The following is a 15,489-nucleotide window of genomic DNA, read 5'->3' as shown; positions in this document are numbered from 1 at the left end:
GACATGTTTTAACATACTGATTATAAAAAAACGAGCAGACAAAGTGGTCACCTTTGGCTTGGTCTGTTTAAAATGATGCCACATTACAGCTCTTTTCCACTTGGTGTATCCAGTTGCCCCCAGATCTTATTCCTTTACTTTACTGGGCATCCTTTGAACCAGTTCTTTCATCTACCAACAGCCCAAACATCTTCTATGGCCTCCTTCCTGACCTAATCAGTTCCATCTTGGTGCACCTCTGCATCATCTACTTTCTGATCCATGTGCCTTTTTTTAACTAGGCACACCACCTATTATCTCCACACTAAATTTTTATCTCACCATTCATCTTTCTCTCACTCTGTGACTCTCCATATATCCATTTTATCACTCTCCTCTCTGGTCTTCTGTGCCTTTGCTTCATGCTTCTGTTTCATCAGTCATGTCTCCCTCTCAGAGGACATGCTACTTCTCACATTGCTTTCATAAACATAAACCTTAAAGTCCAGTGACGCTGCTTTAGAAGTAAGAATAGGGGACAGCTCTTTGATTAATTCTAGTTACCTCACCCTTGCTATCACTGCTGTGCCCACACTGCCATCTGTGCTCAATGTCACCTAGGTAGGGGCTCTTCCCTACTTCCTCTAAAACAACTCCATTGCTGAAACATAAATTTACACTTAACTACCTCAGCATTCTGAAGCCCTCTCAAACACATCCTACAAACAAAAATTGCACATTGCCCCATGCAGACTACAATTTACACCACTACATCTTTTATTTACTCACTTCTAACAAGCCATGCATTTGACTGAGTTTCTCCCAATATCTTTATCACACACACAAACCACACTGCCATGCATTCACCTTTTTTACACACCTTGTCCATTTACCTTTAAGCCTTTTGCTTTCAACATAGCTTTCCATTTAAGTGTGTGCTCCTTCAAATGTGTTTAACTTTTTGCCATCAAAATGGGATCACTGGGATACAAAAGCTCCTTGGCAACCCTTAACACACTTGTCTAGTCACCACCTCCATTCACTGTCAAAAATACCAATGGATGTGTAGACCCACTTTTACTTCAGAACTTTCACAAACCCCATCTGCTGTCTTGCCCACTATTTGTGCAAAATCATACATTGACATTACCAAAGAAACTAACCATTTATCCACATCTAAGTTTTTTAATGGTCATCACCTCCTGTGGCGCCCTGTCGTCTGTCTTCTCCAAATACATGATATAGCTTTCTTCCCTATACCAGATGTGTTTCTTGCCTATGTCAAACAAAGATCACACTTGCTGTTCTGTTCCTGGCATAAAACCCAACTATATTTCATTAACTTTTATTTGATCCTTGATTCTTTTCTCTAGAACTCCACCTTACGTACCTGCTCAAAAAGCTTGACTGCTCAATATGAACGACACTATAGGATCAATCACCCTTTACTTTGTAAATTGCAATGAGCACACTTCATTCAAGAATCATCAATCTTGTTGCACAAGTCTGTCAACTAGTTAACTCCAAGACCTTTTCCGTTTTAAAAATGTGTAACACCACTTCAGTTGGGCCCACTGCTGTAGCTATGTTCATCTTTTATAGCACTTTTGCACACGCAGGAAGGAGCCACACCCACCAACTCTAAGACCATTGAATACGACGACAACTCGCAGAGCCACACCCACCAACTCGGAAAAAATGCCGTCATTTATGTTCGTCTGTGCTACAGTACACATGCACCTCTGAGCCACGTTGACTTTTCGGTTACAATGCACGATCGCGTGCACCACAGCAAACTGTTTTACACGCTACATACAGCAATTCGCATCCGCGACAAACATGTGTCTTCTTAGATGGTCCTGTAGGAACACAGAAAACGCTTCCCCACCCACCAACACTCCTTATTCCCTGACCGGCGTCCACCACATCTGCCACAAACATGTGTCAGCTTAGATGGTCCTGCAGGAACACAGAAGACATTTCCCCGCCCACCAACACTCCTTTTTCCCCGGCCCGTGTCTACTCTTGCTCTCTAGGCATTCACACTGCCTGCTCATGTGCCTGGACGCAAAAACTCACCGACCACCCAGTTAGTCCCTTTCGTCTGTGCTAGGAGTCCACATGCACCTCTGAGCCACGTTGACTTTTCATTATTCTTTTCGGTTACGACACCCGACCGCGTCCACCATTGAAAACCATGGGAAAGGAACAACGAAGCCCCGCCCAGAAACTCTACCCCACCTCCCACGTGATCGGGAACGCACCTCAGAGCACTGCCCGCCAACTCGAACAGCTCATCAAACACATACTCACTCGCTTTGCTCTGAGCTGCTGTCCAAATCCAGCTGTGAGCCACATTGACTGTTCTTTTGCCCTCCATGGCTACTGCTTCAAATGTATTTCATGGAAACAACACTTCTTTCAATGTTATAGAAATTCCTGCAACAGGTAACTGTTTGTTTCTATCAGTCGGGTTTTTTTGGAAAAATGTCATTGACGAAACTGTTGCTCTCAAACTTCGCAACATGGCTGTTGGCTTTGTTTGCCAACATTGGGATAACTTCGGTGACGTGGTGTCCATTGTTGTTAGTCACAGAGGCATTGTTATACAGTCTGCTCAACAATACGCTGACTACATGAATACGTCCGGAGTTTATGGTGGCGAGGCAGAAATTGTGGCAATGTCCCAAATCCTTCCAGCTACTATCAGCATTTACTTCTAAGAATGTCCTCATGCCTCTCCTCGAGTTTACAATCTGGCCCAGCGTCTCTCCATATCCCTGATCTTTAGCGGTCCTTTGGATCATGGGCATTACGAGGTTCTCATGACTCTCAAATACACACGTGATAACCTTCTGGTGACATCTTTTGACGCTGTCGGTATGTGCACACAGGGTGCACACCCACTTGCTCGCCACACTAATGTGACATCACCTGCCCACTCTCCTCTTCCTGAAAAACATTTAGGATGGAGGATGCCGGTCAGGCCTGGTAGGCCCAAACGTGTTGTGAGGGTCTGCTGGGAACGTCTGGCAGAGCCCCCTGTCAGAAGTAGCTTCAACTCCCACCTCCGGCAGAACTTCGACCACATCCTAAGGGAGGTGGGGGACATTGAGTCCGAATGGGCCATGTTCTGTGCCTCTATTGTTGAGGCAGCTTACCGGAACTGTGGCCGTAAGGTGGTCGGTGCCTGTCATGGCGGCAATCCCCGAACCCGCTAGTGGACACCGGCGGTGAGGGATGCCGTCAAGCGGAAGAAGGAGTCCTACAGGACCCTTTTGTCCTGTGGGACACTGGAGGCAGCTGATAGGTACCGGCAGGCCAAGCGGAATGCAGCTTTGGTGGTTGCTGAGGCAAAAACTCGGGTGTGGGAGGAGTTTGGGGAGGCCATGGAGAACGACTTTCGGACGGCTTCGAGGAGATTCTGGTCCACTGTCCAGCGTCTCAGGAGGGGGAAGCAGTGCAGTGTCAACACTGTATATGGTGGGGATGGTGCGCTGCTGACCTCGACTCGGGACGTTGTGGGTCGGTGGGGGGAGTACTTCGAAGACCTCCTCAATCCCACTAACATGCCTTCCAATGAGGAAGCAGAGCCTGGGGACTCAGAGGTGGGCTCCCCCATCTCTGGGACTGAGGTCACAGAGGTGGTCAAAAAACTCCTTGGTGGCAGGGCCCCGGGGGCGGATGAGATACGCCCGGAGTTCCTCAAGGCTCTGGATGTTGTAGGACTGTCTTGGTTGACATGCTTCTGCAACATCGCATGGACATCAGGGACAGTGCCTCTGGATTGGCAGACCGGGGTGGTAGTCCCCCTCTTTAAGAAAGGGGACCGGAGGGTGTGTTCCAACTACAGAGGGATCACACTCCTCAGCCTCCCTGGAAAAGTCTATTCGGGGGTCCTGGAGAGGAGGGTCCGTCGGATAGTCGAGCCTCGGATTCAGGAGGAACAGTGTGGTTTTCGTCCTGGTCGCGGAACAGTGGACCAGCTCTACACCCTTAGCAGGGTCCTGCAGGGTGCCTTGGAAAAGGCATTCGACCGTGTCCCTCGGGGAATCCTGTGGAGGGTACTCCGAGAGTATGGGGTACCGGAGCCCCTGTTAAGGGCTGTTCGGTCCCTGTACGATTGGTGCCAGAGCTTGGTCCGCATTGCCGGCAGTAAGTCGAACCCGTTTCCAGTGAGAGTTGGACTCCGCCAGGGCTGCCCTTTGTCACCGATTCTATTCATAACTTTTATGGACAGAATTTCTAGGCGCAGCCAGGGTGTTGAGGGGGTCCGGTTTGGTGGACTCAGGATTGGGTCACTGCTTTTTGCAGATGATGTTGTCCTTTTTGTTTCATCAGGCCGTGATCTTCAGCTCTCTCTGGATCGGTTCGCAGCCGAGTGTGAAGCGGCTGGGATGGGAATCAGCACCTCCAAATCCGAGACCATGGTCCTCAGCCGGAAAAGGGTGGAGTGCCCCCTCAGGGTTGGTAGCGAGATCCTGCCCCAAGTGGAGGAGTTCAAGTATCTCGGGGTCTTGTTCACGAGTGAGGGAAGAATGGAGCGTGAGATCGACAGGCGGATCGGTGTGGCATCCGCAGTGATGCGGGCTCAGCATTGGTCTGTCGTGGTGAAAAAGGAGCTGAGCCGCAAGGCGAAGCTCTCAATTTACCAGTCGATCTATGTTCCTACCCTCACCTATGGTCATGAGCTATGGGTAGTTACCGAAAGAAAGGAGAGGCTGGTTATGCTTGCTCCAGAATAACGTATGAAGGGCTCAAAATGATGGAATAGGTCATCAAAACGCAAGGAAGACATGCAAAACATTTGACATTCATCTGCTCCTCATGCAAGTCCCCAGTTATGAAGATATCTGTGCCCCATGGAATTCACTTGTTCGGTATGACTTGACGCATTCATACGAAGGTGTGATTGTCATGGATCTCCTTGTATTTCTGCATCTTTGCGTGTCATTTTTCTTTTGATTTAATGCATGCTCTGTTGAAAATGCCAGCCTGTCCATCAGTAAATATGCATACACAGCAGCCTGCCCGTTGTTTCCTCTCGGCACAGAAATGTCATGAAGCCTGCATTTTAAAGTTGCAGGTGTATTACATGTTATTGTTGTTTTATCGGGGTGCTCTGTGTTTGATGGTGGATGGTAAACTTTTTTAAAATGGTATTGATAAATGCCACTAAATTCTTCAACAGAAGCTCATCAACAAAGGAACATGGAAATTAAGATTTAGTAAAATATGATTAAAACCATGTAAATGAAATAGCCAAAAAAATCCCATTCCTTTCATGACCACCCCTTTAAATTAGGGATCTTATTTTTCCCCCCCCAGAGGGTCTCATTATCCTTTAAAACTCGTTAAAACAAAAAAAAAAACTTTTAGAAAGCATTCAATGATAAATCTTTATCTGCTGTGTTCCCTTACAAAACAAACAATGAGTAATGTCACACATGTGCGCTTAGGAGACAGCCAAAGGGTCCAATACGGGGTGTTAAAACATCAGAAAAATGGTTGGTGATGAGTATTAATGCCTTTTCTCTTTCTCCCTACAGACTCACAGAAGAATAAGTAAAGCTTCCTCGCTTCCGCCCCATCCTGATGACCTCACCCCTGCTTCCTGCTGCCTTAATATAAAACCAATCTCATTCAATTTCAATGGTTCTTTCTGGTGTTTTACACTTAGAAAGAAAGTGTAAAGTCCCCCTTTGTGATTACTCTCCACAATATGCGGGGTGACTTCCCAAATCTTTATTTTGTCTGACTCCAATTCTATTTTACAGTATTAAAATAGTGCACAGTTTCTTTAATATGCCTTTCAGGCAGTCTTCTATAGAACGTTAATATCTACTGTGCACCTCTATCCCTTACCCCAGAGGAAACACTTATTTCCACAGCCGAGCCTTTGCTGTAGAAATGCATGCCTCTGTAAGTTGCTTGCAAAATTAATCAAAATTTTAAAAGAATGCAAACAGTCTTCTATATCAATTTTATATTTAATGTGCCTCTCCATCCCATCTGCTTCTCATTTCTCCAGATGCAGCACAGCCCCTGTCAGATGCTTACAAAATGAACACTGGACAGATAAAATTCTTCAAAATGTATTTTAAAGGGTTGCTGGGTCATTCAAACAAGAGGAAAATAAGACCCAAATACAATGGATGGCCCCTTTGAAAATGATATTTAGTGACACAGACTGAGCCTGAATAAAATACATTTTTCTTAATGACTGTACATTATGTAAAAGTTATTAGGACATTCAGTTACACAACTCATCAAGACCCCTGTGTCGGCGTGGGTTTCCTCTCACAGTCCAAAGACATGCCGGTTAGGTGGATCGGCGATCCTAAATTGTCCCTAGTGTGTGTGCCCTGCGGTGGGCTGGCGCCCTGCCTGGGGTTTGTTTCCTGCCTTGCGCCCCATGTTGGCTGGGATTGGGTCCAGCAGACCCCCCGTGACCCTGTAGTTGGGATATAGAGGGTTGGATAATGGATGGATGGATGGAACTCATCAAGACTAACACAAATGAACAAGAGAAAGATGCATTGCACAGAAGGAAAAGAATTAAGCACACATCCATGGAGGTTAGAAGGGCGGGAGACTGAAAGATTAATATTTACACATTTCATTATTTGGCACCTAAATCAAAACTATTGGCTCCTAATTTTTTTTCTTTTAGAAGCCACTAGCTCCATGAGGTGAGGTTTGTCTGGATCCCTGTGTTTTATTTAGTGGATACTGGTGTAAACAAATACAACCATATACTTTCTTTAAAAAACCTGGAGTTCTATACTCACTATTACTCACTCACGCTAGCTGGAGAGCTGGCACTTCCTTTGTCATGTTCACCTTATTATTAACTGATAGCTTGGTAAGAAAACAGGCAACAATTAAAACCATAGTGTGCCTTTTTTACACTAAAATAGGCAATTAAGGGTTTTAAATTGCAACAAATGTGTTAACTAAAACTAAGTCCAAAAAGACATATTGCTACAGTAATAAATAAAGTAATTCTAATTAAAAATATGGTTAAACCAAAAACCTGTGAACTATGGACCTCCAACACTGGACTTGAGTACCCCTGGTTTAGGCAGAGTAGGATAATATTCTGAGAATGGACAGAGAGAGGTTTAATTCTCCAACTCAGTCTGTGCTCTGCTTTACAGATTTTCTGATGAGCTATTACAGTACATTTGGAACACTGCACATGCAAATCTTTAAGATCTGTTCAAGGATGATGCAGATAAGATTACAGTGTAAATGCAAGTATCCTAATTTGGTAGCATTTGATATGGATTGTAATGTAAAATAGTGTGCTTACTCATAATTAAAACAACATCCACCTGCAAAAGTTTTTGCATGCCAATAAAAGCATAAATCTTTGCAATAGAAAATAGATTTATGTATATTTATGAAGAACACTACATTGCTAAAACTGATTAAACAAAGACATCATTATCATTATGTATAATCCACAGAACCCTAGGTGATAGTGCTTCTGCAAGTATAAGAAACAGTATTTAAGATTAATTTACATCAATTAACCAGACATCTAACACTGTAAAATGCATGTTCTTGTGATTAATGTAAGGAAGGGTATGCTAAAGAAAAAAAAATTGCCAATCCAAACCAATTTTTTGTCAAAGTCCTACCTGGAGTGCCAAGCAAGTTACTGTCTCTCATAAGTCTGTAGTCTTCTTCACTTAGTCCATTGATAAATTGGTAATAGGCTTCTTCTCTGTTCAAACGTTCCTGTTGTCTCTGGCGCTCATCCTCCCCTTGAATATGCTCTAATATGGGAGAATAGTCACTTTCTGCTCTTTCGGGAGAAGGGCTGGGAGGATCCATGTTGACTGGATACTTCACCTGTTGAAAACACATTGCAGAAAGCAAGAATAATAGAGAACTTTATTCTGATGAGTTTAATGTAATATGATGTAAACAAAAAGTGGAAAAAGTATACTTCATTAATTAGACCTAATAATGTTGTGATTACAGTAGATGCTTCAAAACATTATAATAACATGAAAACTGTGCAACTTTTTTTCTCTGAAGTGATGGTGACTTAATAACAATGTTTTCTAAAGAGAAGAATCCATAACTAAACAATCGTCTCTCAAACAGAGTTTATTTGTACAATTCCTATTAACCAATACACACTGCACCAGCTACAAACCACATCTATTTATTTTGGTATAAGCACTGTAATTAAATGCAAACAAAATGAATGAAAACAATATATATTTATGAGGTATTAGGTACTGATTAAGACACACACTACACCTTATACTGAAACACACATTACAGGTTCCTTATTTCAAATATTTGAGGATAGATGTGTTTTGGAATTTAAATGTTTTCAGATTCTGTTATAGTATGAACCTGGAATTTGGTATAGGTGCAATCTTAAATAGACCTCATAGGTATGCATAGGAAGATGTCCACATACCTGAAATGCAATTTAAGAGACCTCAAAATGACTTTATGGAGAAAAGTCCAAATGATTTCACTGGGACTTCCATTGTTTTCCTTATTTTAAGATAGCTTGAAATACATCTGAGGTACAGGAATTTATTGGATGATATCCCTTACAGATATCTGAAAATGGTCTAGGTGGTATTCTAAGGTATGTTGAAATATAATAAAGATGTCTTAAATGAATATTGTCTGAGGTACCAAAAATAGTTTTTTAGAAATCTTATTATAAACAGGAGAAAATGTTACATTTTCACTTAAAATGCATACAAGCACAAAATGCTAAAAAATACATTGAGACATCTCAAAATGTATTGGAGATAACGAATGCTCTTATTGATTGGTTTCTAATCTAAATCAGCTTTTACTCCAAATTACTTGATCAACGATCTGTAAAATGGCTGATTTCAAAACCTTGATTGTAATGGAGTCATAATACTCCTTGATGTGAAGTATTGGGGTACAACTGATTGTGCTGTCTTCTTACCAGTTCTATAAACAGAAGGCTGTCAGGCAAACTTTTGGGGAGAGGGAGAAGACTGAAACATCAACTTTTACATTATAGAAAGTGAAGTAATAAAATAAGAAGAAGGAAACTAAGGAGATGTCCTATACATGGAGAAGAACAACAGACATATATGTTGTCTAGCTAAACTTGGAGTGCCCTGTTGGCAGAAATTTGTCGTTTGCCCGTGAGACGTGATTGCAGTCATAAGGCAAATGGTTATAAGTCACATGGGTCATTAGTCGACAACTATCAGTATCTATAATTCATTTTAAGATATCTAAATGGAAAAGTAAAAAGAAAACATCTCAGCTGTAATGTGTCAGCTTTGGATTTCAGTACTGCAATCCATTGTATGCACTTAATAAAACTTCTGAAGAAGTCTATTTAACAGTTCATTTAAAAAAAATAATTGTGAAAAAAATTCCAAAACATAAATAGCCACCATCATTTACTTTTAATGACTGCCTACAGTTAAACTAATTCATTGGAAAAGTGCTGATTCAATTAGTTTTGATTAATATCGCTTACCAGTTTCTAAGGAAGCGGTCAGCTGGATGCTTCCTAATAAACCATGTATTTTTACTTAGTCAGTCACTGTCCAACCCGCTATATCCTAAAACAGGGACATGGGGGTTGGCTGGAGCCAATCCCAGCCAAGACAGGGTGCAAGGCAGGAATAAACCCCGGGCAGGGCGCCAGCCCACTGCAGGGCGCACACACACACACACGCACACACTAGGGACAATTTAGAATCGCCAATGCACCTATTTTTACTTTGTCATAAACACAAATAAAAGAGACTCTTGCAGCTGTAGAAAACACTTAACCAAGAGAATGTGAAGAATGCAGTTTTAATGGAGGTTAGGTATTATTATTGTGATGACAAACCACAGAGAACTGCAAACTTTGAAATGGAAGGAAAATTTGACATGGTAAGAGGAATTCATGGTATAAATATGGAATCTCCTTTATCTCATTCCATTAAAATCAAGAACTAAGATAACATTCTAGAGAAGCGTTTTCTTTTCCAATTGTGTCCCATTTGACAATTTTAGAGGGCTTACATTCTATAACTGGTTGATTGTGAACTTCAACTTTTAATGCAATTAAATGTGCAGGTAGTCCAAAAGCAGTGGTAGGTTGCAAGTGTACCAAAATGTTATACCATACTGTAGTATTTTATGACACTCTTACTAAATCATCCTCCAAAGCACCGAGACACTATAATACTCATGTTGTAAGTTGGACGGTGCCGAACATCTTTAAATTTTCATGAAAATTTCTGCAGCCATTTTTGTATGACATTGGAAAAAAAACATACAAACATACAAACCAACAAACAGAAACCAATTCAACATTATTTATAGAGAAAGATAAACACATGTTGGCTGTTAAATGTTGAAAGGATTTATTTTTTCAATTATTTATTAAGAAAGCACTCAGCTAAAAAAAAAAAAAAAAAAGTCTCCCAAAGACGTTTTTTTTTTTAACTAAACCATTCAGACCTTTCCAGAAGAATGATCTGTACATGTTAAACATTTTACAGGGAGGTTGATTGTTTTCAATTCAGGAGGGATGCAACTAACAACCGTTTTGCTAAACGATTATACTGAACAAGTTCCATTTTGATTATATTTGGGTAAAAGGGCAAGAATTTTATTCAAAAATAAGTTTTATTCCTTGCACAATGCTCTCCTTCATAAAAATGGTACAATTATACTCTGAAATTTTAATTTGCCAAAACATGTACATAACAACAAGTCTTGTTACTGACTTAAAGATCAAACTTAAAACTTTTAAGGCTTTTGTTAACATCAAAGGACTAAGGGCAGAAACCATTGTTAAATGTTAACATAAATTGCCTAGGCTTTATTGTTTGAGTGTATCTGCTACATGAAAGCAAACATAATCACATTTTAGGATACTAAATGAATGAAAAAAGAAAAAAAAAAAGTAGGTGTTTTAACTAGAAAAAGTATTAAGTCCCTAGTCCCTGTAAATGCAAATATCCACATTTTCTATCTTCCTGTTCCACTTTTGTACTTGTTGGTTTTCTCCCCCCAGGGAATACACTTGTATTGGATTGCAATGCAGTACCATAAAGTGGTTTATGTCCTCTGATTGTACACAAATTCAGCTTCCCAGAAATGTCTGGTACTATTCAAAATTACAATATAATGCATTGTAAAATTATATAATACAATGCAGAAATAGTATGCAAAGGGAAAATAAATGCAAAAATGGAAACAGGTTCATATTTTAATTGTATGCAAAATGAGAACAGAGAGAAAAAAGGAAAACAAAAGCTTTTTTTTTTTTTTTTTTTTTTTTTTTTAAAGAAAGCCATGCCCACTTTCACCCCCTCCTAGGAAAAAAGGAGAGACACAAATCCCTACTGATAGAATATGTTTATAGCTTTACATAAAATGCATGTCTAATATTATCCTACATCACAGCACACAGAAAGACTGACTCATCAGGCAGAATGCACTCATAATCTTGCAATATTTTGGCAAGTTAGATATATGTATATACTTTACAAACAGGTGTGTTAAGTGGTCCACTGCAGAGTGCTAATTTTACATAAATAATTACACCCTGTTAGGTGCGATCAGGCACAGGTGTGTGCGAATGCGCTTCACCCCTGGGATGGTTGGGATGCTTGGCTGATTACATATTCACATGCAAATGAGAGCGTCAGTCAGGTGCTTCATTATTGCCTCGGAGGGAGCAGCACCTCACACCTGCAACCCATTAGGAAGGCCGAGTATAAGAGGAGCCTGCATGGCAGAGAGAGGATGGAGAAAGAAAGAAAGAACAGTTCGAGAAGACAAAGATGGAGGTTAAAGGACGGGTGAAGAAGGCAAGTGCCGGTGCAAAGGACAGAAGGTGGACAGCCTGGAAAAGAGTCCCTTGGGGAAGTGTCAGGTTGAGCTGTACCACTGGGAATCTACTCTTCTACATGATCCAGTGCAGGGTAAGCAGAGGAGACACTGGTTTTAAAGAGACACCAAGGTCATGGGTTTTTGAAGAGACTGTTCTGTCTAGGAATTTTAACATTGATTTTAATTACCTATTTATGGGATTTTAACCTTCACGGCCACTTGTTTTTATGGATTATTTATTTATTGAAAATTTAGCACACTGCAATATTTGCCTGAATACCATTTGATGTCAATAAAAGCACTGATTCACTTTTACCCCTTTCCTAGATGTATATGTCCTCATTTGCCTGGCTCAACTCGGTTATGACTACTGACGATCTGGGTTCAAGAGGCTCACTGGTTGTAATGGGTAGCATGGACCTGACCCAGTCTATCACAACAGGGACAAATTATAAAAATGGTGTAAAGCAAGAAGCATACAAACACACACTAAAACTATACATATTATCTGGAAACTGCAGAGCCACTTGTAACACGTTGCAGCAAATAGCACACTGTTCATTCTTAAATCTTGCAGATTTATTTTAATGATTTTGTCCTGAAATATAAAAAAAAAATTATATTAAAAAGGAATTTCTATTAAATAAATATAACCAAAAAATGGATGACAAATGCTGATTTGAGAATGTCACACTTCAAATGTGCTAGAAGGTATAAGCACTGTACTGTCAGGTTCAATGTCACTACAGTATTTGAATATAATTTCAATACGTATTAAAAATCTTACTCAGAGGGAAAAAACTGACTCAGTTGTAAACTCATGATTGTTTTTTTCATTTTCACTTCACGTTATTAAAAATTTCCTTTTTAAAACGTAATTTTCAGGGCTAAGTTTGCACATTTTCTGGGCTAACTAGATTATGTTAAATTTGTGGAGAAGGATTATTTATATGTAGGATATAAAGGATCTTTATATGTAGCGATTTACGCAAGTTGTCACCCTAGTCTGTCACCCTAATCTTCTGCTCTCACTAAATTTGTGGAGCAGTATTCCATTTTTGGCAATATACAGTGGGGCAAAAAAGTATTTAGTCAGCCACCAATTGTGCAACTTCTCCCACTTAAAAAGATGAGAGAGGCCTGTAATTTTCATCATAGGTAGAGGTGGGCGGTATGACCGAAATTCTATATCACGGTATTTTTCTAAATTCTGCCGGTTTCACGGTATTAGACGGTATTTTTTTCCCCCATGCATGAGTGGATATTAACCACATTTTCCACTGCAATTACTGCAGTAGACTGGCTAAGAATAACCTATTCGACTGTTATGAGAATTGTACATCGTACAAAAAGACATTTTAATGTGCACACAAGTATTAATCCAGGTTTGCATGGCTCCATAAAGTGATAGTTTTCAAGGGGGTGGCACTAAAGAGAAGGAATCACATTGCATGACAGATGCAGTCAAAATATAGAACCTTTTAATTGAACAAATTTTGCAAAAGCTTAAACTATGATTTTGACAACATATTTTCAACCATCCAAAGAGGCATTTAGACTTAGTAAAATATCCAGAGGTGTTTGTCAAAAGTTGGATTGCACTGAACACGTCTTAGAAAAGGAATAAATAGTAAATATTTTTTGTAAACCAACTACACTTTCTGTTAATGTTAACAATCTCTGTCCACTGACACGTTAAAGTGACTTTTTAAACAATTTTACCATCATTAAACTGCATAATATTTAAACTAATAAATAATAATAAAATACATAATAGTATTACTGATAGTTGCACCATTACTTCAAGGCTTCAAGCCCTGGTGCATTACACAGTATTCACCAAATTAAAATAAAATAAAACAAGTGCAACTTGGTGATGACATCTTACCAACTGTACCATCATTTAGGCAAACTGCATTAATATGGACCTTGCTTCAAGCTAAGCTATATACATAAATAATAAAAACTGCAACTTGCATTTATAATGCTGTTTGTGGTATAGCCCTATGGAAGCGCATTAGGGCCACTGTGAAGAAAAAAAAATATGGACACGGGAGATAAAAACAAACTATATGTCGAGAATAAATTCGACATGTTGACTATGTCAAGATTAAAGTCGACATTTCCACTTTATTCTCATAGTTTATTTTATAATTAAAGTAGAATGTTGTAAACTAAACTTCATCCTAAAATCAATGTTTAATTTACTAGATTTTCTCAAACCCCGTCACAAGTTAATGCAGCACATCAAATACTTTGTGTTAAGTGTTCCCCGACCCAGTCGTTAATCATTACGCTTTTTCTTTCTCCACATTACCAATCATCACACGATAAACGTCTTTGTGAAATTAAGACTAGTTATTAACTTAGCCGACGGAGTGTTCAGAACTTTAAAAATATCTTTGTTTTACATCGCAGGATTAATACAAGCAAAACATACACTAGCAAGTACAAAAACAAGTACAACTTGGCTTGCAGTATTATCCAGTAGTATAGAAACAGTATTTACACATCTGACCTTTTAAAACTAAAGTATCCTTTTTTTCGGCAAAAGTTCTTCTGTTCATCATGTTCTACTTTACTTTTAGATCAGTTTTGCTCTCTGTCCATTTTCACCGCGCGGCATACCTACGCTACCGCCCACTATTTGGTGGTGTAGCAGTGAAAAAGAGCCCTAGTGCAACAAATCTGTGTTTAGCGGTGTAGCAGTGAAAAAGGTCCCCACTGGAACAGTTTCCCGCTGCGCCACGTTCCAAACGTCATTTAGGCAATTTAAACCGGTGTTGCGGTATAAGAAAAATCCATATCATAAAAAAAATAAAAAACGGTTTTCGGTATGAACCGGTATACCACCCAGCACTAATCATAGGTATACCTCAACTATGAGAGACAAAATGAGAAAAAAAAATCCAGAAAATCACATTGTCTGATTTTTGAAGAATGTATTTGCAAATTATGGTGGAAAAAAAGTATTTGGTCAATAACAAAAGTTCATCTCAATACTTTGTTATATACCCTTTGTTGGCAAAGACAGAGGTCAAATGTTTTTTGTAAGTCTTCAGAAGGTTTTCACACACTGTTGCTGGTATTTTGGCCCATTCCTCCATGCAGATCTCCTCTAGAGCATTGATGCTTTGGGGCTGTCGCTGGGCAACACGGACTTTCAACTCCCTCCAAAGATTTTCTATGGGGTTGAGATCTGGAGACTGGCTAGGCCACTCCAAGACCTTGAAATGCTTCTTACGAAGCCACTCCTTCGTTACCCGGGCGGTGTGTTTGGGATCATAGTCATGCTGAAAGACCCAGCCACATTTCATCTTCAATGCCCTTGCTGATGGAGGGAGGTTTTCACTCAAAATCTGACAATACATGACCCCATTCATTCTTTCCTTTACATGGATCAGTCGTCCTGGTCCCTTTGCAGAAAAACAGCCCCAAAGCATGATGTTTCCACCCCCATGCTTTACAGCAGGTATGGTGTTCTTTGGATGCAACTCAGCATTCTTTCTCCTCCAAACACGACATTCTCCCAATCCTCTTCTGGATCATCCAAATGCTCTCTAGCAAACTTCAGACGGGCCTGCACATGTACTGGCTTAAGCAGGGGGACACGTCTGGCACTGCAGGATTTAAGCCCTGGTGGCGTAG

At 40.2% G+C, this 15,489-nt stretch overlaps 1 protein-coding gene across 1 annotated transcript in view; it reads right to left on the bottom strand.

The window, feature by feature from the left end:
* Positions 1-15,489, bottom strand: part of rnf6 (ring finger protein (C3H2C3 type) 6) — a 42,026-nt gene that overhangs the window by 8,599 nt on the left and 17,938 nt on the right. The window contains exon 2 of the mRNA XM_028799506.2: positions 7,626-7,839. Coding sequence (XP_028655339.1) covers positions 7,626-7,821 — 196 coding nt within the window. The 5' untranslated portion in view covers positions 7,822-7,839. The remainder of the gene's footprint in view (positions 1-7,625; positions 7,840-15,489) is intronic.

Source organism: Erpetoichthys calabaricus, chromosome 4, assembly GCF_900747795.2.
Source record: "Erpetoichthys calabaricus chromosome 4, fErpCal1.3, whole genome shotgun sequence".
Classification (NCBI taxonomy): Eukaryota; Metazoa; Chordata; class Cladistia; order Polypteriformes; family Polypteridae; genus Erpetoichthys; species Erpetoichthys calabaricus.
Note: the sequence above shows the minus strand (reverse complement) of the source record. Positions and strands in the feature narration are given on the sequence as shown.